Below are 25303 nucleotides of genomic sequence, written 5' to 3' on the forward strand. Positions count from 1 at the left end.
TCAGAAAGCTGACTCAAGCTGAGCTGGCCAATGAAGGTGGAAGGCGGGGATCACATTTTCTCCTGGAGCCGCCTCTTAGTCTAGCTTCAACCAATGAGGCTAGCAGCAGGACGAAGGTGGAGCAGGTAGGTCGCGCACCCGACTTCCCATCCAGACTCTGGGGAACAGGCTGCCTGGGCTGCTCTGCAGTTCCTGCTCTGCGTTAACCGCTGCCCTGGGGCCTGGGTTGGAGGCACCCGGCCCAGATCAGCCCACTGAAACCGCAGGGAGGAATGTCTTCAAACGACTGTCTTGGGCCTCTCTCTTTCCTTTTGGAAGCTGGGCTGCTGGGGGCAGAGGCATGGCCCTGCGCGCTGCAATCCACCTCTGTGCCGGTCACTACTCGGGGCCCCCAGATTGCTGACGGCTACCAGCCAACAACCACTAGGACCTCCAGGTGCTAAGGACCTGTGTTGGGCACGGTCCTCGGTTATGCGACTGATCTGGGCTTAAATGGTGAGCCCCAGGCTCCCGGTTAAGTTACACTCACTTCATAGGTCATCTTAACTCTTGAATCTTCATCTTACCACCTGCCATCTTCCAGTCTCTTGCCGATGTTAACAGCTAACCTCTTCGCATACGCACCCAAGTCACTGCTGGAGGTACGATGTCAGGGCTCTGAAGAATCTTGCCATTTGTACCTGGCAAATGCACACTCTGTATGGGGCAGCTGAGGTGCAGTGCTGTGTAATTCTTGCAAGAACCAGGGCTATGAGAGTAAGAGATTTGGCTTCTAATCCCTCTCTGGGCCTCTGTTAACTCATCTGTAAGTGGGGATGACAATATCCACCTTCCGGGAAGGTTTTGAGCAGAGGCAATGCACATAAAAGACCAAGCACACGTGAAGCACTCAAATGCTAGCCAGTATGACTATGAAAGTTGTTTGACCCAGTGCAGCCACCCGATTGTACTATCTTTGAAGACAGGCACCCGGCCCTCTATGCTTCCACAGCATCTTGTGCTCAAGTTATAAATTCTCTCAGCTCTTATCACTGCTTTGCGATCACCTGTTTACTTCCCTCCTTCCCTCAGTGGTATGACCTCCTCCTCCAGTGAGTGGGCCCTGGGTGCTTGCAGAGTGGATGAATACCTGAAACCCCATGGCAAACGGTGTACTCTGTAACTCAGCCAGTGGGGTGTGCAGAGAGGCTTACGTGGACAGGACACCAGTGAGCCCAGCTAGCACAGCCCTCTGAGCCACAGGCCCCTCCAAACCTCCTCCTGCCCTCTGGTCGGTGGTCTCCCTTCCCATGTGCAGCATTCACTTCGTGGCCTTTGGAAGCAGATATTGCTGCCAGAGCAGCCGCCCACCCCCCCTTTTATAAGCGAAGCCCCATCGATCTGATTTGTAGGCTCAACCTCTTTCTTGCCCTTTCTATATTCGCTCCTTGGATCCGTGACTCCTGGCAAATTTGGGGGCGGTTCTGACGCTGCCAATCTCTTTGGAAGAATGTTCTAAATCACCCTCGGCTTTTCTGTTCCCGGCTGAGAAGCAAGAAACTTCACGCAAAAAGATGACAGAAAGAACACATAGACAAGCTCGGAAAGCTTACAAATTAGTTTAACATGAAAAACACCAGCCAGATCCAATGGACACAAGGCACTCAGCCTGACTCTGTATGGTGGATGGGGGAGCGAGCACAGCCCTGGGGTCAGAGAACTCACCAGTTTCATATCACTGCCCCCTTCTGAGCCTCAGTTTACTCATTTGACAAGCAATAATAGTGAAACCTAACTCACAAAACTTTTCATGAGGTTGAGAGACAGCACGAGTGGACCACGAGGTACAAAAGGGCATAACAAAACAAAGATGAAGAACGGGCCAGCCGCGTACCCCGAGAGATAACCTGGCTATATCCAGAAAGCACTGCCTGCATTATTCTCACCTCTTGGCATCTGCTGAAGGAAACCACACAGCCTTCGCTGAGTGCACCATGTTGAGCCATTTCTTGCACAAAGACCACTGTGGTGCAACAGACAGACAGGGTGCAAGGCCCACAAGAAGATAGGACCCAAACTTCTGTAAAATCTGTCAGATCAAGGTGAGGTCAAACACAGCTCTCTGCTCTTCCAGGGAAGGCCTGCGGAAAAACCCTCAGAGATGCTCTAATGGGAGAATGACTTCGCGTGTCTTTTGGTGGGTGATATAGGCAAGAAGAGAGCTAAATACAATGGGATCTGTCAGACTAAAGCGAGGAGGTGAATTACCTTCTTCATACAGATGAAAATGTTTACAGTGTCAGTGAAACTAGGTTTCCCCCTTTGATCTCCCCCCGGTTAGAGGCTGAGCTTTCACGGTTTCATTTGCTCTTGGTCAAGCCTGCATTTTCTTCTCACTTTGAGGAGGGGGGCCACAGAAGGCAGGTAAGGACAAGAGGGAGGACGATCACTTGATTCACGTGAAACGTGAGGAGGGGATCTGAGAGTAATTTTGATGACAAGGAGTGACTGTTGCCTGGCTATATGATTTGAGAGCAACAGCGAAACCAAACAAAATCATCTTAAGACTCTTAACAAGCTCCTCCCCCTGTTATTCTTTGTGAGACACAAGGAGGAAGCAGGAGCTTCTAAGAACTAACCATTCAGCCTTTCTCAAAAGTCTATAGGTGGGGACGCAGCTGGTGCCAATCACTGTGACCCGAAACAGCAACACGGGCCAAAGGTGCAGAAAGAAAACTTATTTATAATAGGTTTTAGAAGCAATGGCTTTTCTTTATAAAAGAAACACATTATGTGACATAAATTAAAACCATAATGAAAAAATAATTTTTCCATCTAAGTATATAAAATATAAGAGAAGGTTGCAGTACATAAGAACGAACATTTTTGATTTATTCAAAGTTTCAATCTAAAACCTCAATGAAATCTACCACCTTTATTACAAGGGGACTGATGGTTCCCAAACAGAAAGAAACAAAGGTCAAGAAAGATGGCACCGGACATTGGAGAGACCCAAACCGGCCAGGTGGGCAGAAGGTTTGGTCCAGTAGATCATGGGTGGGCTAAAAGCCACATTTTGTCGAGAAACGCTGTCAGAACTGGTTAAAGAGTATAAACCTCCAGAAGAAAATTAAAGATGGCAAACTCAATCCCGACCCATCACTTCAGGTCGATAATGTCTTCGTCCGAGGAAGCTGTGAGCTGGAAGGGGCTCCTGCCCCACACGGGGCTGCCTTCTCTGTCCACCAGAGGGTCCTGTTCAGAGCCCGTTGAGTAGTAGCGCCCCTCGGGGTTGGCTTCTGGAGCAGACGGACTTTCCAAGGAGCCGGATGTGATCCTGGAAGAGAAAAGTCACATAAAGGATCCCTGGAGAGCACTAGTGACCGGGGCCTCTTCTGTCAGGCAGTTTCCTGCTCCTTTGAGCTCATAAGCCTGCCTCTCCCCTTCCCTCCCCTCTCCCCCGCCCTTACAGGGAAAGCTGGGACATGCAGGAGTCACCCCCGCAGAGGTTGGGGTCTGCAGTCAGCCAGCCATACTTCATGGGCTGTTGGGAGTTTTAAAGGCCAGTGGTGACACATACGCGGTGTTTGTGAGGTGCTTTTTACCTTTCTAAAGGGCAAATCTGGATAGTGTCACTCTCTGCCTAAAACCCTCCTGGGGCTCCCCACGGCCTGAAGATAAGGCTCAAACTTCTACCCACAGGACCACAGACCACAGGATCTGGCCCTGCTGACCCTTCTGCCTCCTCCCAAGCCACCCCCATTCCCTCTTGATAGCTGCAAAACCAATTTGACCAAATTCAGTGAGTTTGTTCATTCAACAAGTACTCATTTAGCCTATAAAAGCCCCCGCCAAGACTTTGGCCACTGAGCGGGCCATGTTGTGTCTGCCTCAGGGCCTTTGCCCCTGCTGTTCCCCTCATTCCTTCTAATTCAGTCAACGCTTGGCTCGATGCTACTTCCTCAGAGAAGCCCTCTTGACCCCTACCCACCCACCCCAATTTCACACCAGAAGGTGTGGTCCACGAAAGTTGGACTTGTCACGCAGGTAGGGGCTCAGTTTGTTAGATTAAAGCATCTGTGAGTGCTGCCCCCTCTTGGCCAGGCTAATGCTTCTTGTGTCTATGAGACCTGGCTCAGCCTTTCCTGGTGTTTGAGACCCTCCCTGCCCCAGGTGTGGGGCAGCTGGCACTCCTGATTTGTATCATCTTGCGACCCCAGAATGCTGTAATTTCTAGAATGTTCTTATTGGACTTCCTCCCTCCCTGGGCCTGTGGACCCCCAAGAGTGATCTTCATATCCCTAACACCCAGCTCAGTGTCAGGTGCTCTAAGAATGTGTGTTGAATGGATTAATGGAGTCTGGACATGTGCCCCCTTACTTTCTATACAGGAGCACACAGGATTGCTTGAGGGACACAGAGGCTCTCAGGGGACAAATTAGTGGGACTCAACAAATGTTCATTGACATGGGATGCAGAACTGCCATCCAGAAAGGCTGTACCTGTTTCTATTCCCACCAGAAGCACTGGAGAGGGCCTATTTTCTGTCACTCCCACTGAGCATTTTGGTTTAAAAAAATCTCTGTCTGGTGAGCTGGTGAGCAAAAAAAAAAAAAATAAAAATAAAATAAAAATAAAAATTCTCATAATGTATTTTTATTTGTTGAATTGTGAGGATGTTCATTTGCATGGGTCCCTCCCTGGGCCAGCTGGGGGTCCTCAGAGAGGAGCTGGATGCTGACCATTTGCCTACTGGCATCATCAGTCAGCAGAAAGGGCCACTACCCTGAGCAGGGACAGCTGGGGACGGCCTCCTCCTATACCTGTCGCTGCTAGTTGATCTCGCTGTCCCTGGCTTGGGGCCTCCTTGGCTTTCTTCTAATTGCTTCCGGGCTTTTGATTTGGGCTTTGGCGCTCCTTCTGACTTGGGTCCACCTTCATCAGAAAGGCCTGGATTACAGGGGAGAAGCACAGTTCAGAGGGTTATTCCCACAGGGCTGTCATGGAGACAGAAAGTGCCCTTTTTGTTGTTGTTGTTGTTGGTTGGATATTGGTCCATTATTGGGATAGAGGCAGGAAGGGCTTTATGATAAAGTATATATTTTAAAGTAATTGGTTTTCTTTTTGGTAGAAGGTTTTTTTTTTTTTCCTGATCATAAAGAATATACGTACAGAAAGAAAGAAAGAAAGAGAAAAACAAAGAAAGAAAGGAAAGTGAGGGACTCAGGAGGGTCTAAAAAAGGAGAGAAAATGTACGATCCTACCACTGCAAACTAGAATTCTACAATTCTGAGGCTCAATTTCAGAAAAGCACGGTGGTTTATAAAACAGCGGCTGGCAGACCAAGCTTTTGTAGGGAATAGTGGGTTAAAATAGCAATACGCATACTTTAAAAGCACAGTGGAAGGCACCCACTTCTAAAATTGACCCACAAAGCCTGCCCTGTCAGGTGGCCTGCAACCCCGCCCCTGCTCTCAGGAAACAGGACGGCAAGGCAGGGATGTGCCAAGGTGAACCGTCCTTGCAGTTTTAGGGCGTGCAGGTCCCAGTTAAGTTTCAAACCGGTTCTTACTGGTTTAGCACATCGTTTCCATTTTTCTCACTTTGTTTTCATAATTGGGAACAAACGTATTTATGGCAGTCTAGCCTCTGCACAACTCTCACGGTGATTTGTGCTTCTCTGGTCCGGTCTCTCAACTTGGTAACAGTGAAAGAGAAGGGCGTACCCAATACCTCATGTCTGTGCCATCCCCACAGACCTGCCCCCATGGTCTATGGGCTTCAAAAAGCAATAACTGAACTGCACCACAAATAGTAAAAAAAAAAAAAACCATGGTAAATTTAGGGGTGCCTGGGTGGCTCAGTCGGTTAAGCATCTGACTTTGGCTCAGGTCATGATCTCACGGTTCTCGAGTTTAAGCCCCGCGGCAGGCTCTGTGCTGACAGCTCGGAGCCTGGAGCCTGGAGCCTGCTTTGGATTCTGGGTCTCCCTCTCTCTCTGCCCCTCCCCCACTCATGCTCTGTCTCTCTCTCTCTCAAAATAAGCATTGAAAAAAATTAGAAAAAAACATGGTCAATTTAAACTTCCAAATACACAAATATGTTATCTGAGAAATGCACATTATAAATCCTTCTAGACGCTTTCTAGAAAATCAGACATATACAGATACTTCTATCTTAAAAAATGGTGTCAGACTAGATATACTGTTTTGCAAACTCCCTTTTCTGCCCTTGGCATGGTTTGGGTGGCCTCCCACACCAATAAATGCAGACGGACACATCGTGTCCATGAGATAACTGTACAGTATTCCTTGGTGAGGCTGCACTGTAATGTATTTATGAATCCTTTACTAAAGGGAAAGTTTCTTTTTTAAACTCATGCTCTTTGAGGATGATTAGTATCCAAAGATGAAACCAGCTGGTCTATTTACGAACAGTGAAAACACAAAACCGGCACATCGTTACCCAGCAGCTCCCTGCGGGTCCTGCTCGCTATTTCTTTAATCTCCATACGGGACAGGGACAGGGAGTGAGTGACAGGGATGGCAGCGATGCCGAGGCCGATGGACGTGGGCGGGGTGACGGCCTTGGAGACCAAAGGCGACTTCAGAGGTCGTTCAATGCTTCTGCCCACAAGGTTTCTGAGTGGGATCTTGTACAGATTTTTGGACTGAGTTTCACCTGAAATATGATTTGGAAAAGAACATGAGAACTTTAAGAAAAGTCTGCACTGTTTACAAAAGGGGTGACTTCGGGTGCCTCAACCCAGTTGGCATGAAGGAAGAAATTATGCCACATGCTGATCTCCCAGGCCTCGTTAGGGGCAACGGAGTGATGGAGCCTGACGGCCTCGGCTTTTAAGGGCATGGTTTTCCCAGGTACGTGGGCTAAAACGCACCCGCTACGGGCTCCGCTTGCCCAGGAGAGAAGAGCAGACGGGAGGGCAGACGGCTGCAGCACACTCAGCAGCACTGACTGCCTGTTTGGGGAGCCCCGAGCTTCTCGGGGACAGGAGAGGTAATGACTGATGCGGTGAGCAGTCGGGAAAAGCGCGGCGCTCAGAGCGAAGCGGTAACCACGGCAAGGGCCTCTGGGATTCGCGAGCAAAGCCAGATGGAGTGAAAGCTGGGTGTGCTCAGCAGTTTTCAGGGCTCTATCCTTTAGGCTATAAAAACCCACCGTATCGTTAACATCCCCCAAGGAAAAACACCTTTGCTGTGGCAAGTTGGGACCTCCAGCCCTCAACACCCAACACCCTCCTCCCCACGGAAACGGTTATTTTCATGGGACTTTTGGGGTTGTTATTACCAGCTTTCTTAAGAATGCAACCAAAGCATTCAGAATGCGAGGTGTTGTATTTTTTATAGTGTTCAACAGCGACTCGGTTAGGCAGTAATCGGATGTCGGTATTCGAGAATGAGCTGGAGAAATCCGATTGGATTAAAAATATCTATTAATAAGACAGTAAACATTGGACTTCACCTTCCCCCAGAGAAGAAGGAAACACTGGAGTCTCTCGGCCCGGGGGTGTCTGAGGAGAATTGTGGGCACTGGCCCCCTTGGAGCTGCCTCCGGACGAGACCTCATTCACAGCAGCAGCTGCTGTGAAGTATATATCCGACTAGAATAAAAGAGAAAGCATTATGGAGATGCCTGGCTCCCTGTACCCACGACCCTCCTGTCGTCACGGCAGAGCCCGCAACGGTTCCTCAGCTCCGCTGCTACGTCCTCGGGGCCTGCAGTGCAGTGACATGCCTGGGCAGGGGACTTCCAGAGCCGAAGTCCTGCACCGTCACCCCAGACCTTTCCTGAGCATTCAGTTTCCCGGCATTTCCCCTTATCCTTTTGTTGAATGACAACAGAGATGAGGCTGTTTCCCACGTTTCTTCTGCAGACACACACCTAGTGCACACTGGCCTAACAGGAATCTCAGGCACCCCCAGAGTTAGGCCTGGAAAGGATTTTGGATTCAGTCGGGTCAACGTACAGATGGGGAAACGGGCCGTTCATTCACGGATTCGGCCAACACTCGCGCACACCCACGACGTGCCAGCTTTGGTGGTAACAGCAGTGGTGTGCTGAGGCCAGCCTCCAAATGACCCGTGAGTGCCTATACGGGGAGTTTGCAAGTTAAACACAGCCATTACTCAGCATAAATACATTACATGAAAAACAAAGGTACCGGGGCGCCTGGGTGGCTCAGTCGGTTAAGCATCTGACTCTCGGTTTTGGCTCAGGTCATGATCCCACGGTTCACGCGATCGGGTCCGGTATCCGGCTCTGTGCTGACATCGCAGAGCCTGCTTGGGATTCTTTCTCTCTCCCCTCCCCCAAGCACACACATGCACTCTCTCAAAATAAATAAACTCTAAAAAAATAATAATAAAAATAAAAACGAAGGTACTAAATGTCAAAATTCGACCTTTCCTAACTTTATGGCTACATTTACCATTATCTATGCTCTTGAGGCTACTGACATCAATAGCATCTGCGTGGTGAAAATACTGCAAATAGCACGTGGCTTCCCGACCCTGAGTTCAGTGGGTTCACGCTGGAAGCTGCACATCGTAATGGTGGGACTATTTACACCATGGAAATGGGCAAGCATTACAAATCAGAGATCGATTTGTTGTTTTGTTGACCGTCTAGGCTCTGTGTGATAGACAGAATTTCTGATGGTGAGGATAAAGTAGATGCGTGTCGAGTCCACTGCTGATATTGGAAGAAGTTTTGGTTTAGTGACTGATTTGTACCAGAGTGAGAAATAGAGTAACAGCAGATCACAAATCAGATTTAATGACAACAAGCTTATTGGAAGAAGAATTAACGTACTGACATAGAACTCCCAGGTGTAAAATCAGGGTTGACCCGCAGCCACAGGTTGGCTGTGGGTTACAAGAAGTAGCAAAAATTAGCGAACGGACTTGTGAGTGCCAACTGGCTAAACAGATTTTAAGATAAAAAGCACTGTCCATGATATTATTTGTAAATCATAAGCTATTTTAATTTTTCCATTGGTAAAATTTATAGCCAACTGAGGTACATATATATGTATGTGTACACACACACACACACACACACACACACACACACACACATCCTGGAGGGCTAGCAATGAAACCTTTAGCAGCACGACACTGGCACTGTGTTAGTAAGATAGCCAGTCCCTGACTTGTGGAACTGTCAGCCTTGTAGGGGAGACAGACAGACAAGGAGTAGCCCACCCACATAAGGGGATGCGTGATGCATGTCAGGATGGAGAACGTGCCACGGGCCTGGGCAGGAGGACCGTGCGGGCCTGGCAGGGGGACCATCCAGGCCTGGCAAGGCCAGGGCAGACTGTGTGGGGCTGACAAGGGAGGGGCCGGGATGAGACCGCCCGGGTTGTGTGCCAGCGACAGAAGGCACCTCACAAAGTCATCTTTGTTCTGGTGTCCCTTGGTTTTGCTCAAACTCTCTTGCTAGATGTGGGTTAGTCGATTAGCCACATTTCATGGGACACAAAATCAAGCTAAGGATGGAAAGCAGCAGAGGAAGAAAGTGACCCTCTGAGCTTGTTCTTTTCTAGATTTGGGCTGTTCCTCAGTGCAGCGGGGACCCCTGATCCAAGCCCGTCTGACTACATACTCCTCTCTTCAGCCAACAGCTTCCCAACTGCTACCAGCACCGGGTGACACTCTAACAAAACCAAGAAGGGGTGCTCCGAGGCCCGAGGGGGCCACACGGGAAAACCCGACAGCGGTCCGTCTCCTGCGTTTTCGCTCCCGCTAGTGCTCGGGCACACGGGGGCCTGACCCGATGAGACGGCGTCTGTGCCCTCCTGGAGCTCGGCTGCTCGGGCTCCCAAAGACCCTCCGACAAGTGACTCACCCTGGAGGCCACGAGCTGCAGCTGCGGCACGACGGCCGTGTGGACGAGGTTCCCGTTCACCACCAGGCGGATCTCCATGGAGTCGGTGGTGAAGGCCAGGAGGTACGGGAAGGCGCAGACTGCAAGGCAATGGGGCACGTCAGCCCCCAGCCCGCCGGCTTGGGGCCCTCGCCGCCCCGGACGCTCCCGTCTCCCCCATTTCTCTGGCTGCTTCTCTCCCTCCTCCCGGCCATGTCCCCCCTGCTTCTACGCGCGCCTCATTCCCGAGGCAGCCTCCCCTTAGCTGGCAGGCTTCCGCTTGAAGCAGCCGTGCGTGGTCTCCATTTCTCCTTGTCCCCGTCTCTACTGCGGTCTCACAGGCCGGTCTCCTGGAGGCTCACCGGCCCAAGTCCCGACAGACATTCCCCCTCCTTGTCCAGGCTACAGCGCGGCCCTCTCCTCCGGTCCGTGCTGTTCTGCCCGGAACCCCGGCCTTCAGTGGCTCTTCCCGCTCTGTCACTTGTTTCCTCCTCCGTGCTCCTCCAGTCACGTATGCCCGAGCAGGGGCCATGTCCTCACTGTCCCTCACAGGGTGCTTCGGAGTCAATGGGGTTGCTGAGTTATTTGTTAAAGGTCAGCCCCTCTTTTTGAAGTGGTTTTTTATGCCACGCTGACTTCCAGGCCCCCAAACTGCCCTGGTTGCCCTGGGCCCTCACCTTTGACTTCCCCGCTGGCCACTTCACTCTCCCACGCTCCCTCACTCTGGCCTGCTCTCTCTTTGCTCTCTCTGTGGTCAACTCCCTCCTCTCGTGGCTTTACCCAGGGGACGTTCTCTCACACCCTGCCTCTCGCCTTGCTCTCTTAAGTGACCTCCAATGTTGGGGCTCAAAAAACCTGAAAGCGATTTTCAATCCTTCCTTCTCTCTCTCTTTAGCCAGATCTCATCCATCACCGAAGCCTGACTAGATCCTCCAGTATCTGGATGGGGTCCTCTGTTCTCAAGACCCCAGAATGTTTGCCTACCGTCACATCCTTGGCCTTGGAGGAAAACAGCACTGACTCGAACATTCTTGGCTCTGATCCGACTCTCACCAGGCAGATGCCCAGCTGCGGATCCTGCACCCCAGAAGGGAAGCACCACCTCTCACACCCTGATGTTTCAGGGGCAGGCAAAGTACCCGAGTTTCTGGGACTCTTGGTTTTCGAGCTCTAAAATACGTTAAGCACGGCACGGGATGCCTTGGGCTTCTCCAAGTCAGTCAGCGTTTTAAGGCTGGAGATCTCGTGCTCAAATTGTAGGAAAAGGAAAGCGAAGCCCAGAAATGAAATGATACTGAAAGATACCCAAGTCCTGAAAATCGGGATTTCGTTGATCTCAAATGCTCCCGTGCTCCCAGCTGGGAGGCACAGTGGATGGCAACAGTCCCAAAGGGGGAACAGAAAGGAAAACAATTGAAAAAGGAAAAGAACACTCTGAGCACTCCTCATACTCACATAACTCATGGCAGTCCAGCAGCAAGCCAGTAAGTTGGCTGACATGGGACCGAACAGATCAGATGGGTCCATGTGGCCCGGGGTGGGGGGGGGTGGGGGGGGGGAGGGCAAAACGATCGAGGGTTTTCTTACCAATTGCATAAGGAGCCTGGTTCCAGCAGAACTGGAAATCTGACGCACAGGGTTGAACCAAAAAAGAGCCCCCATTAAATGGGCAAACCTTTTTATAGATGCAACTGTCTGCAACAAAACAACAGCGACTCATTTTGTTGTTAGAGACAACGCTTAGGGCCGGGTAATTAGATATTTGAAAAACAGGCAACCAGAATAGCATCCTATCTGCTAGGTCTTCACAGACAGCCGGTACTAACCCTGCCACGACGCCAGGTTCTCAGGCCGGGAGGCAGTCGGAGCCGCGGCCATGACACTACAAGCACTGGCGGCTGCATTTGGGAAGGATTTACTGTGTGCAGGGCACTGAGCTTTACAAAAGTTAGCTTATTTAGTCTGAATGCTTTGAAGCAGGTGCCATGATTATATTCCTTGTGCAGATGGCGAGACTGAGGCCAGGAGAGGTGAAGCGGCTGGTCCAGAGTCTCACAAGTACCACCCGGGGGGGGCAGGGTTTGAACAGAGGTGTGCTGGACTGCAGAGAAGAAGGGACACTTGGTGACGGGGCCGCCTGGACGGAGGAGGCCCTCCCGCCTCACTCAGCAGGACAAGCATGGTGGGAGCTGGATACTCCCGCCACTGGCTCCCAACACCACCCCCCCCAACATTTTGCTAGGAAAACTTGAAGCCATGTGCCTGTGTCACCTTGGGGAACACGGCCAGAATTAGATTAAGGCCAGGCTGAACAGCCGCCCATTCCTGGCCTGCTCTGAGCTCGAAGCACAGGTCCAGGTGGCTCAGATCCTCTCAGAGTGAGAAGGTCCGTACAGAAGCAAAAGCTCCTTTTATTCCAGAAGCCCATCATGTTTTACCTGTACAATCTTATTTTTAATTGAATTCTTTTTAATTATTTTAAAAAACAGGTTCATGGAGCTATAACTTATACGCTATAAAATCCATCCACGTTAAGTGTACAATTCACTGTATTTTCTGTAAATTTACAGAGGTGTGCAATGCCACGGTCCAATTTTATGACCTCTCTCTGACCCTAAAAAGAAACTGCACGCCCGCGAAGCAGCCACTCCCACCCCTGGCTGGAACGCAGAGCTGTGTCCCCGCTGTGTGGCGAGGCACGTGTGTGAAAGCTGGAGCTGCTGGGCAGGGCCTGAAGGCTTCAGGAACTGGTTCCTCCTCTCATGATGCCTTTCTGGAGACTTCCTTCCCTGGAGCCACTCCTCAGCCCGCTGGCTCCTCTCACTCTCCCTCCCCACATCCCCGCTTCTGGTGATTCTAAGTGTCACCTACATGCTAATGATGGCTCCCAAATGAAGGTGTCCCGTGGGCACTCTCCCGAGTCCCTGGGGTCTCCTCTAGCGTATCGGGGAGGCACTGATGTGTCCAAACTCAACTCTTGATGTTCCCTCCTAAACTCGCTCTTCTCAGAGTTCCCCTCGTCTCAGGAAATGGTATTCTCCGTTTTCCAGTTGCTCCTGTTCCCCGGGACAGCCTCCCTTCTCTCCTCCCCCACATGCCCTGCTGGATTCGCCAAGCAAATGATCTTGGTTCCCGTATTTCAAACACCCCTGGGGCTGGACCACATCTCAGCACCTCCGCTGCTGTGTGCTGGTACAAGCCCCTGCCATCTGTCATCCCATGAGTGCAGGCACGAGCTTCCGTGAAGTTCTCCGCACAGTGGCCCACGGTCCTTTCACCCATAAGTCCCATCCTGTTGCCCCTCTGCTCAAAATCCTCTGGCTGCTCCCCAGAGTAAGAGGCTCTTCATCTCCCAGCCCCCCCCCCCCACCCCCAAATCTGGTCCTCTTCAGATACCATTTTCATCCACTCACACCTACACTCACTCTCCTGGGGCCACACCAGTCAATGAAATACTAGAATGTTCCTGGAACACAAACCCCTTCTTGACTCCCTCAGGGTCTTCTCTCCGAGCGCCCCTCCCAGGCAGGCCTTCCTTTGCCACTTTCCCTAAATGGACACCTGCACTCCCCAACTCCTGAACACTGGTCCCTCTCCGTTTTATTCCCCTTAGCACCTACTACCGTTCAACATACTGGATGTTTTTCTTGTCCTGTTAATTGTCTACCTGCCCTTAAAAGGTACACTCTGAGAGGCAGGGATCTGTGTATATTTTACTCACTGCTGAAACACCGAGGCACCTTAGGTGCTTAGTAAATATCTGCTGAATGAGTAAATGGCCCTTCCCTCCCTGTCCCCACTCAGGAAGGACAGGTCAGAGATGTGTCCCTCAAGGCTCCGGTCCCTTACACACACCTCCTCTCCACCCCCGAGGCCTGCCCCAACTCCCATCAGAGGCCAGCAAACTGCTGGTGGGTTTGAGGGGGTCTGGGGTGGAGGAGACCTGAACTTGGGGAGCACAGAGCATGCCGGATGGCGGAGAGCAGTGTGAATGTGCCTCGGGGGCTCAGCCTGTCCCACGGTGGAGCTGTCGGCCTGAGAAACGGTCACACAGGCATGGATGAGGTGCCCCAGACTGCAGTTCAGGGGACCCTCCCCTCCCCCTTCCACCTGAATAAGCCCCAGCGACTCCAATAGGTCCCCAGAGATGTAGACGGCTCTCCCTCCTGATAACCAATACTGGTGGTTTCTGTACCTGAGGCCGGGGGGGCGGGGGGGGGGGGCTCCAAATCAGACCAAATTGATTTAGAAAAGTAAGCAAGGCATGTCTCTCGAGGGCCAGAGCTGTGAAGCACGTTCACACCCAGGGTGCTGGCGCCCATGCCTGGCTCTCCCCTAAACTGTGAGCTCACTGCGGTCCCTGGCAGCTCCGTTCACTGCCGTGTCTCCAGAATCTAACTCGTGCCTGGCACAGAGAAGGTCATCTGTTGTGGTTTAAAAAGGAAAGCCTGGATGGGGGGCTGGGGTGAAGGGCAGGATTCTGAAAATGTCACAGGAAGCAGCTAGGAGTCCTTGACCTTCACTCCTTTGACTTTGCCCATCCGGCTGGTGGGGAGTGAGCAGGTGACAGACACTATCTCTAGTGTTAAAACGAATTTCCCTGAAGTCCCTTTCTGCGTGTAGAAAAGCCTACGGAGGTTACCAAACAAACTGGATTCTGACTGCTGCTCTGATGAATCTGGAGTTAAAAGGAGGAAAGAGAAAATCTTGCTGTGCCTGGCAACGTGTTATGGACTTCACTGGTAAGATCCTGTTAACCTGCACAGCAGTCACGAGTGGTGGGTTCTGTATTCTTCACGTGACTCATCCGGAAGTTAAGACATAGGTTAGATAGGCTCACACTGAGAACAGCACTTACGTGAGCTTTTCTGGTTTCCTTGCACGATTATCTTTAAAACACCATCAGCAAACAGAGTTCACCTTCCGTAGCGAGATTTATCATTTGCATTAAGTGTGAATCATTACTGCATGCTAAGGTCACAGCCAAGTTTTCTTTCTTTTTAAGTAGACTGACTCTGATATTCAAGATAGAAATGAATCACAAGAAAATAAGATCATCCGTTGAACTACTTACACTTTGTCCCCCTGAAATTTACCGTGCAAATACACTTTTCTCAAAGAACATATAACTGGAAGTTGTAATTTCTATTACAAAATACTTTCATCTTTAACATATCTGAGATAAAAATCTCTTTCTACGACACTCTGAATTTATAAAAGCTATTTGTTACTTCGTTTTGTTTTTTAATAGAAAGGAAGCTGATAAAAATCAGCTGCAAACACTGCAGGGAGCAAGATCATTCTACAGCACCCTGTTGACAAGGGCCTTTACTGCACAGGCGTCTGATGAAAACAAGCGAACGCAGCAGCCAGTGCGTGTTGGGGAAGGAGTTACAGAAGTGGCCTGGGTGACCGTGGGGAAAACCAACTGGTTCTCTGGGGTTGTTCACCGGGGACCTGGCAGCCTTCTGGGAGAAGGAGGGAGATGGAAAAGGAAAGCCAGATTCCGGACCCAGAGAAATGGACAGAAGTGGCACTGTTTGGGGAAGACAGAGGCAGGTCTGGGAATCTCCGGGATTGCTAAGGCCTTGACCCACGTGGCATCTAAAGACACAGAGCTTATCTTCTGACGGCTCAGTGGGTCTAGGAAAACATACATACACCGATCCCATGCTGAGATGAAACCAGAGCCTGAAGCCAGGAGACCACCAAAGCCAGGGGTAATGACCTGGAGAGGCCACTTGAACCACACCTGGCACAGCCCTGGGCCACTCCCGCCCAGGGGAGCCCAGTCTGCTCCTGTCCATATGCTTCCAGTGTGGTACAGAGAGGATGTCCATCCACATTTGTTTCCGTGTTCCCTTTTCATCTTGGGACTAATCATCCCATTCTGATAACCTGCTCTGTCTTTCTGTTCTGATTTTCTCTCCCACCTAAAATCTTTCCTATCCTTTCAAGCGGTTAAAAGAAAAAAAAAAATCGACATCAGTTTGTAAAGCATTTGGCCACAAGTTTTTCTCACAGATTTTTCAATAAATTGAAAAGGCTACCCTTTAAAGCGGTTAAAGAAAAAGATAAAGAGATTTTCTAGAAGTGACTTCAAACACGTGTCCCCCCACTCCGCTGGGCCCTGTAACCGGGACACAGGGCGGCAGGGGCAGCCTGGGTCCAGCCCCGGGGGTCCAGGGACCACTCTGGACGCAGTGTGCATATCGGCCCTCTCATCACAGGCGCTGTCAAATCTCACATCTTGCAAGATGAGGTTTACCAAACGGAGTTCTCTGCTGGTAGTTAGCTCTCCCATACTTATTAATCAAAGATTAATCAAAGTATTGGCCCCACGCGGGCCGATTAAAATCACTACTCTAAATCCATACAAATATAGGTGAAAAAATAGGTTTTATTGTTTTAGTTAGACTGGGCAGGCTGATCTAGGAAAATGCCTTACTACTTTTAGCCTTAAGAAGATCTTTTGTACTGTAGTATAATATTAGCTTTTGAAAGGCTAAAAATTCTTACAAGACCCTCTTTGATGCATTTGACCTGGTCTGTCCCAAACCCACCCTGCCACCCGACCCAAACCAGCCCAGGTGAGGCCGGATACGCCAGGTTGAGGCTGATTTCGTTAACCCCTGAGAAACAGCGAAGAGTAGAATAGTAACCGTGGCTAAAATTAGGGGCCCTGGAATCAAGAGGGCCCCAAATGTGAACCCTGGGTCTGCTGTTCTGTAGCTGCATGATCTTGAGAAAGACAGGTCACTTCTCCAGGCCTCAGGCGCCTCATCTCCAAATACAGGTAATAAAGGTCCCTGAGAATTAGATGACACAGTCACTGGAATGTATTGAGCCCAGCACACGGCACACAGTAAGGGCTCCCTAAGTGGAAGCCACTGTCACCACCTCGCATCCTGGAGACAGTGCCCTTGAACCGTCTCACCAGGAGGTCTGGGAGAGCCAGGTCGGAAATGCAACTCATAGTCGCTCCCTGGGGTGCCCTTAAGGCCACAGGAACAATATGTCAGGTAGATCTATGGCTGAGTCCCTTGGAATTGCCCAGAAAAACAACAGTTAATTTTAGCAACTTACAGTTGTAACACAAGAGGAGCCCGGCTTCTCCGTCTTCGTACACATCAATAGCTGCCACAAAATTAACCTGCAATGGGGAGGGCAGTGGCGGTGAGCAGGCTGGACGCGACATGTTAAAAGACTTTCTCAGGTTCAAAGGTTTAGCGGGGGCCCTTAGCTTTCTGTAGACTCGGGCTCCGTGGGATCACTTCCACCTGGGGCGGCCACGATTGCAACACACAGAACGGCCTCCCCTTCCTTTCTCCACTGGGACTTTGTCACTGTCTTTTCTGCCCTTTGAGGAGCTCGGTGGGGGGCGGGGGTGGGCTCTCTGTTAACAGAACTCCTATCTAGGTAGTGCTCTGGTTCCCCAAGCTTCCTCGCAGGGGTAATTCAGTTCACTCGCACATCGGCCCCGGGGAGCGCGCGGGGTTATTCCCACTTCACCGATGAAGAAAGGGAGGCTCAGTCGGTTGAGCGCCCGACTCTTGATGTCAGCTCAGGTCACGATCTCACAATGTGTGAGATTGAGCCCCGCATCAGGCTCTGTGCTGACAGTGCGGAGCCTGCTTGGGATTCTCTCTCGCTCTCTGCCCCTCCCCTGCTTGCATGCACACTCTCTCTCAAAACAAATACACTTACTAAAAAAAAAAGATGAGGCTCAGAGAGGTGAAGTCAGCGAGTAAGTGCCACAGCCAAAGTTTGAATGGGTCTCTGGTCCTTCGCTACCTCACCGCTCTGTACTTGAGCCAGGCTCCCCGCCGCCCCCCGCCCCAAGTGTGGAGAGTGTCACAATCTCGAAACCACTGCGGCAGGTCTTTGCTTCTATTCTCTGGCTCTCCCGCGCTCGGAGGGAAGGCAGCACGATGCAACAGAACGGGCGCCGGAAGACCTACTTCTGAGATCTGGGCAAACTCCCCTCCCCAGGCCCTCGGTGCCTGGTTTGAGAACACCGCTCAACCTGGTCATGTCCTGGGTCCCTCCGGAGTTCCAAACCCTGGCCCTCTGTACGTGTCCCGTTCCTCTCACTCCCTCACTTGCCTTCACCCTGCAGTCTGGCCCCCACGCGATCGGGGTCTGCCTTCTCTGGGCTCGACAAAGATTTCCTTCTTCCCAGAGCCGAAGATGTCTGGCCAGTGCTCATCTCTGCCCAGCTCTCCACTGCCTCTGACCCCTGGCGTCTCCCTTCCTCTCGCCCGCTCTCCTACCTCAGAGTCCTCTTCACGTCTAGGCCCTTCCCTCACTTAGAAAAACGCTCATCTTTTATGGCTTCACCTTTTACTCTGAGCTCAAAATCCCTAACCCTCCCACCTCAGGCACCTGTTCTCCTCAGCCCCTGGCTCACGTTTCTAAGCCTTTCGTTCTTGTTCTCAACCCAACAGATTCCACGTCCAAGTCACCGAGAGGCAGAAGGCGGTGCAAGGGAGCGGGTGGGAGCACGGACACTGGTCAGGCGGACCCGAGAGAAAATCCCGCCTACACCACTTACTGCCTCTGTGGCTTGTGGCAAACGGCTTAACCTCCGGCCCTAGGTGTTCACCTGTGAAAGTGGTATATAAGGATAATGCTCCCTTTGCTGGAGTGTCATGAGAATTCCACAAGACGCGGAGGAGAGTGCACAATCAGCACTATTATCTTTCTCTCATACAGGACTACCTTCCTTCTAACCTCCTCCTTTGTGTGAGCAGAGCTAGCCCCGAAGTCTCAGGGCACCCCCACACCCTAGAGCCCCGCAGCATCCTCTTCAGGGTCTCTCAGGTGTCTTTTGTGTGCCTGCTGTCGCCCCGGGCTGGGACCCATCTCCTTCAGTTCGTCTCTCCCGCCCCTTCCAGAGTCTGTGCTGCCCAGGGCCACCGGGGCTCCTCCGGAAGACGCTCCGCCCGGCAGCCCTCCTCTTTGCGGTCGTCAACATCCCTGTGCTGAGCCCTCACTGGCCACCCTCAGCCAGGGCTTCTGCCTTGGCTCTGGCTTCCCTCCGGTGGAACCCCGGCCCCCTCCGTCTGTCATCACCTGGCGCTGTACTAGGTGCCATGAAGCGCACAGAAAAAAATAAGGCAGGGTTCCACCTCTCAAGGAAAAATCAGAAAAGCGTGTAAATACATAAAACAAGGTACAACGAGGCAAATGCCACAAGCAAGAGTTGTGGGTGCTTTAGAGGGGGTGGGAGACTGCGAGGCTCAAGTCTGGGAGCAGAAAGACTTGGGGGTCAAATCCCAGATAATCCCCCTTCTGCTATGTAGCAGACCCCTCTATTTTTATCATGTGCATCGCGTGTGTCACTGTCTGATGCTCACTTATTTGTCCGTTTATTGGAGCCCTCCTCCCCGGGGGAACATGAGCTTCGTGAAGCAGAGGCCTCGCCTATAGATGTTCAGCACCTAGACTGGGCCTGGCACAGAACAGGAGCAGAACTGATACTCGGCGAACGCATGACTGACTACAGGAAATCTTTGTGGCCTACTCCCATCGTGCCTCGGGACATGGCTATGGAGGCTACGGCAGGCTGGGGGTTAAGGGCACAGAATCACAATCAGACAGCCTGGGTTCAAGTCCTGTCTCTGCTACTTATTAGCCGTGTAGTTTTGGGTCCAGTGACTCCTCCTTTCTGAGCCTCAGCTTCCTTTTCTGCAAAAATGGGGACGCGAACAGCACATTCCCTACAGGCTGTTGGGCACATTTTGTGAGATAATGTTCACGAAGTGCTCCGGCATGGGGCTGACACTCAGTCCACTGCTTGGACTTGATCATTGCCTCCTTGGGCACTCCTTACCATTTTGTTCAGACCTCTGTTAACACTCAGCACAGCGAGACCCATTTCATGCTTCAATATGTATGTTGGTTTCCCTGGGGGAAGGGCCTGGTGGGAGTCGATCTCCGTAGCATTGTTTCCTGACCAGGTGAGGACATCAGAATCAACTAGAGACATTTAAAAAATATATTCTAGGGGGCGCCTGGGCAGCTCAGTCAGTTAAGCATCCAACTTTGGCTCAGGTCATGATCTCACGGTTCATGAGTTCGAGGCCGTCAGCGCAGAGCCCGCTTGGGATCCTCTGTCTCCCTCTCTCCGCCCCTGCCCTGCTCGTGTGTGCACACACACAAGCTCTCTCCCTCAAAAATAAATAAACATTAAAAAAAGAGAGAGTTAAAAAATATATATATTTGCTCTAGAGATCCTGATATAGTAGGTCTAGGGTAGGACACGGGTGTTAGCTTTTAATTTTCTATTTGATTAAAAATAAGGATTTCACTTTATTGGCATCTTAAAATGATAAAAGTAACATATGGTGGTTGTGAAAATTCAAAACACAGACTTGAAACAAGCCAAGTCTGCAACCCACCGTCCCCAGCCCCAGCTGAAAGTGGGAACCACTGTCGGGTCAGTGTCTGGCCTTCCCATGTGATTCTGGGGTGAGCTCCCGACTGAGACCCACTGGGTTCCAGGCCTTTGGTCAAGATGGGGACTCAGGCCCAGCAACTAAGCCAGAGACCCAGATCTCATTACCAGGTGTGCCGTCCCTTCTAGAGGACACCTTTGCTTTGGGAAAGAGGCCAATGCTGGCTGCTGGAGCCGGGGCAGTAGGTCACGATAGGCCTGCTGGTAAAAGGAACTTGATGTTGACTTTCAGATGGCTGCTTTGGTGCTTCTTAAACATTTCCTCTCTTGACCTAGGGTTCTCTTAGCCCCTGAGATGGGGCTGAAAGCTGAAATGGGAATCGAATGGGCTTGGCTGAGAAGAGAAGAGGAGTGGAGGCAGGAAACTAGGCCAGAAAATCTACACTGTGCACAGAGCAGCAGTGTGAGTGACTTGAATGACCCAGAAATGCCCAGTGACTATGGGGAGGTCGGCCTCTCTCTGTCCTGCCTCCATAGCACCGGGGTCTGTGCCGCAGGAACATTCTGGGGAAAAGCTAGCCCTGCTCCTGCAGGTCGTTCCTGACTGGTTATGGGAAAACGCTTTGTTCATTACCTTGGTCATTTCCCTAGGGCTTATTTTTCCAATTAGACAGGAAATTCCTTGCAAAGGTGAGTCGCTGTGTCTAAGCACCCACGCCTGCTTAGCTACCACTCAGCTGCTGGGGATGTACCCGAAGATGGAACGTACACATTGACCCACTTAGATCGAGGGAAGGGCTTAAAGAAAAATTTTTTTTTTTAATTTTTTATTTTAGGGGAAAAACTCAGTGACTTAGTTTTTAAAAGCATATTGAAAAAAAGAGAACATTTTAGAATTATTCCTCCTTTCAGAAAAACAAAACACAGGAGTCACCCAAGAAAACTGCCTTTAATGTAATTTTTCCTCAGCCTTAAGAGGAACCTTAAGAGGAAAAAAAATCCACAAACACTCTAATGAATTTTCAGGGTATTAAATATAAGTAAACAGTAATTGCCAGCAGAAAAAGCACATAAAGTCTTAGGAAACTAGTCGCTAGGAAAGGGACTGACTGTGCAGAGACCTACTGGGCCATGATTTTTCTACATCCTTTAGCTGGTCACACAGGTTTTGAAAAGCAAGAAGGACAAGAACTTTTCAAGCCAAGTTGGGCCCTCCCTCCTCAGAAGCTGGAAAAGGCTACTGGTTCCCAGGTACTGGGATAGAGGGGCTGCTCTCCCGGCTCTAAATTAGGAAGAGTTTCAGGACAGACTCGTTCTACTAGGTCCATACTGGCATCATCTGGCAAGATTAAAACGGATTGATTCCCACACACCACACACCCGGAAATTCTGATTTAATTGATTTGGGGTGGGGTCAGAGCACTGACCTTTTTATTTTATTATTTATTTTTTAAATTGTTTTTATTTATTTTTGAGACAGAGAGAGACAGAGCACGAGCAGGGGAGGGGCAGAGAGAGAGGGAGACACAGAATCCGAAGCAGCCTCCAGGCTCTGAGCTGTCAGCCCAGAGCCTGACATGGGGCTCAAACTCACAGATCGTGAGATCATGACCTGAGCTGAAATCAAGAGTTATTAACCAACTGAGCCACCCAGGCGCCCCATGATTATTCTATTTCTTAAAATCTTGCTCTCATTTGGTGTTAAGTTTTCTTAATACCGTAATTAGCAATTTTTATGAATATTTGGGTAGTGCCCTAACGCAAGTTGTATTTTTTTTTTTTTTTAATCTCTTGTAAAGCATAATCAGGAAGAATTCTGCAGTCTCTTGGACCTAGCGGAACAGGGCTGGAGGAAGCCTGTGGGTCTGGAAGTTCTCATCAGGAACTACGCCCCACTCCACGGCATCCTTGTCCTCGGCACCTAAGCCGGAGTGTTGGCTCTGCACCACGCAAGCCTCATGTGGCTCCAGTGTTATCTGGTCTTGCCCTGCGTGACAGGGGCCTGGATCCTGTCCAAACCTAGGACATGCCTGCGCACTGTGCAGCTCAGTCTGGAGGCAGACTCTCGTCCCTTCCTCCTTTCCTAGGGGGCCTTTTTCAGGGATGGAGACCTGCTCCAGTCACCTGGTCTCCAAGCTGTGTGTGAGTCTGCAGGGCTACGGAGAGAATAAGGCCCTTGGGGTGTGAATGGCCAGAGGTTCTCGTTGGTGTAGTTACTTAAGTGGAGCTTTTTGACCCTTCACTTCTCCTTTATGAGGAAGAACAGAATGGCAGGGGGAGATTTGGGAAAGCTGAGCAGGGAATGGGGCAGTTAGATTAGATTGAACCAGTTTGAGCAACAGCAGTGGCAACTTCATGTGGCACAGCCCACAGAATGTATCACAAAACAGTGCTATAATCAATCAGACCTAATTAAAAAAATTTTTTTAATGTTTATTTATCTATGAGAGACTGTGAGAGACAGAATGTGAGCAGGGGAGGGGCGGAGACACACACACACACACACACACACACACACACACACACACACACACAGAATCCGAAGCAGGCTCCAGGCTCTTGAGCTGTTGGTACAGAGCCCGATGCGGGGCTCGAACCCACGAACCGTGAGATCATGACCTGAGCTGAAGTCGGACACCCAACCGACTGAGCCACCCAGGCGCCACCATGATTAAGATGTCTTTAAGATTACGTTTATGAGGCCCCTGGGTGGCTCAGTCGGTTAAGCATCCGACTTCAGCTCAGGTCATGATCTCACGGTTCGTGGGTTCGGGCCCCGCATCGGGCTCTGTACCGACAGCTCAGAGCCTGGAGCCTGCTTTGGATTCTGTGTCTCCCTCTCTCTCTCTCTCTCCCCTCCCCCACTCACACTCTGTCTCTCTCTCAAAAAAATGAATAAACATTAAAAAAAATATTAAGAAAAAAAGACATCCTAATGATGGCATCACAAGGTTAGAAGAAGCACTCCTAGTCTTCTTCGATTTTCACTTGCCCCTACACCTGCCAACTCACCCTGTTGGCCTCCACGTGGTGCAGCCGAAAGGCCTCCCCCGTGCTCTCATTCACCACATCGAACTGGTGCCGGTAAGCCACACAGATGAGATTGTCACTCTCTTCAGTTGGCCCATCTACTAAGGTCATCACCGCGGGAGAGTCAGACAGACAGATCTCCTGTGGTTGATGGTGACATGGAGAAGGGGTCAGGACACAGAGCAGCCGTTTTCATCAACCCTCCCCCCCACCCCCCCGCCCTGCCTGCCCGCCTCCATGCAGCGGAGGGTCCCCTCCCCAGGCAGGGAAGGTGGAGACCGGGAAAGAGGGGCAGGGACTGTACCAGACTCCCCCCGACCAAACCTGTCCTCAAAACCCACAATTGGCAAAAGTGATTCAATAGTATGGTCCACATTAGCTCTCAGATAGTCCAGCCCTGTCCTATGATTTAATAATAAAAAAATAATAATGGCTAACCTTGTCGAGCACTTAACACAGTGCCAGGCACTGTTCTCCCTGAATCCTCCTAACAACCTTATGAAGTAGATGAGGCTTTATTCTATTTTACAGATAACGAAAGTGGGGCTCGAAGGTCACATGACTTGCCCACACTCGCACAGTTAAACGTGGTAGAACCAAGATTTGAGCGCAGGAGAGCTGATACTCCACATAAATGTACATGCTCTACGCGAACAGTCATTAAGATGGCTAATTACTGTATTAAGAAGATTAACACCTAATTAGAGCAAGATTTTAACTTGTTTTAACTTAACTGTTACGCTGTTCGATCCTTAAATTGAATGTGAGCAGAAACTGATATGCATAATTCAGGCGGCTTTAATTCTGGCAAAAATAATTGCTCAGCTCATCCACAGGCGAAGTTTGCCTTAGTAGCCAATGTGTGACACAGGTCACATAACGTACCAACAATTTAAAAAAGGGAAGAGACAGTAAGAGCAGGAAAGGGACGGGGCCCCCAAGGAGGCTTCTCTCGCAAGGTCCCACCCTCAGCGGAGCCCTAAATCCTCTAAGGCAGGCCGGGCAGCTTCTTCCACCTCCCCAGCCATCAAAGCCACTAGGGTCTCTTGCTAGGATCCTGCGTTAGCCTCTTAGAGGGTCTCCTCCTTTATGCTCAGGGCTCCCTCCATACCCTTCTCTGTCCAGCAGCCAGCAAAATCTTTTCAAAACATGTCACTTCGCTGCTTCAACCCTTCCAATGGCTGCCCCTTCTTCCTCAGAGTCGAAACCAAAATCCTAGCAACGGCCTTCAAGGCTCTCTGACCTCCCGCCTTGTTCCCTTGGCTCCAGCCACTGCGGCCTCTTGACTGTGCCTTGACCGGGGCCTCCGGTCCTTAACTGGCTGCTCCTTCTGCCTGGAACCCCCTTTGTCCAGATATGCTCAGCACCTACTCCCATATTTCACTGGATCTCTGCTCAAAGGCAAAGCAGAGATCCCTTTGGGAGAGGGCTTCTGGGACATTCTTTCTAGAACAATGCTCCTACCACCACTCATTGTCCTCTCCTCCCTCAATCCACTTTATTGTTTTTGTTTTTTTTTTGATATGAAATTTCTTGTCAAATTGGTTTCCATACAACACCCAGTGCTCATCCCAACAGGTGCCCAGAGAGGAGATGTGAAGAGCAGACCCACCCTGATGTACTGGAACTCCTCCACAGGTGACTCGGGCAGGGGACACAGCAGTGAGGTGCTCGCGACCCCGCCCGGCTTGTTGTGTTTCCTTGTGATCAAGAGCAGTTTGTTCCGGATGGCGACAACGATCCTCAGCTCTCTGCTGTGGTGAGTGTTAATGGCGTACAAGTGGCAGCCTGGGAAGAGAAATAAACGATGCTGACACAAGACAGGAGTCTGGAAGCTCCCGGGCTTCAACAATGTGGCGGTCCCTAAGAACCCTGGAAATGAAGCAGAACTCAGAGAGAATGCCTGAGAATGTTCCCACCACCAGACAGGACGGAGACGTGAGATACAAGTTAGGCTGAGTTTCAGGAAAATTAAGCAAGTCATATGCCCTGTAGCCTAGAGTTTGT

The 25303-nt window shown here is 50.7% G+C and overlaps 1 protein-coding gene across 6 annotated transcripts in view; it reads right to left on the bottom strand.

Moving 5' to 3' along the window:
- Positions 1–2850: 2850 nt before the first annotated feature.
- Positions 2851–25303, bottom strand: part of GARNL3 (GTPase activating Rap/RanGAP domain like 3) — a 147776-nt gene continuing 125323 nt past the window's right edge. For all 6 annotated transcript variants that reach the window (XM_053204584.1, XM_053204582.1, XM_027035134.2 and 3 more), the window contains 9 exons: positions 24909–25084; positions 23279–23437; positions 16954–17020; positions 11455–11562; positions 9850–9968; positions 7462–7600; positions 6445–6660; positions 4803–4929; positions 2851–3316 (listed from right to left, as the gene is read on the bottom strand). In XM_053204584.1, coding sequence (XP_053060559.1) covers positions 3139–3316; positions 4803–4929; positions 6445–6660; positions 7462–7600; positions 9850–9968; positions 11455–11562; positions 16954–17020; positions 23279–23437; positions 24909–25084 — 1289 coding nt within the window. In that variant the 3' untranslated portion in view covers positions 2851–3138. The remainder of the gene's footprint in view (positions 3317–4802; positions 4930–6444; positions 6661–7461; positions 7601–9849; positions 9969–11454; positions 11563–16953; positions 17021–23278; positions 23438–24908; positions 25085–25303) is intronic.

The sequence above is a fragment of the Acinonyx jubatus genome, chromosome D4 (assembly GCF_027475565.1).
Source record: "Acinonyx jubatus isolate Ajub_Pintada_27869175 chromosome D4, VMU_Ajub_asm_v1.0, whole genome shotgun sequence".
In the NCBI taxonomy this organism is placed as follows: domain Eukaryota; kingdom Metazoa; phylum Chordata; class Mammalia; order Carnivora; family Felidae; genus Acinonyx; species Acinonyx jubatus.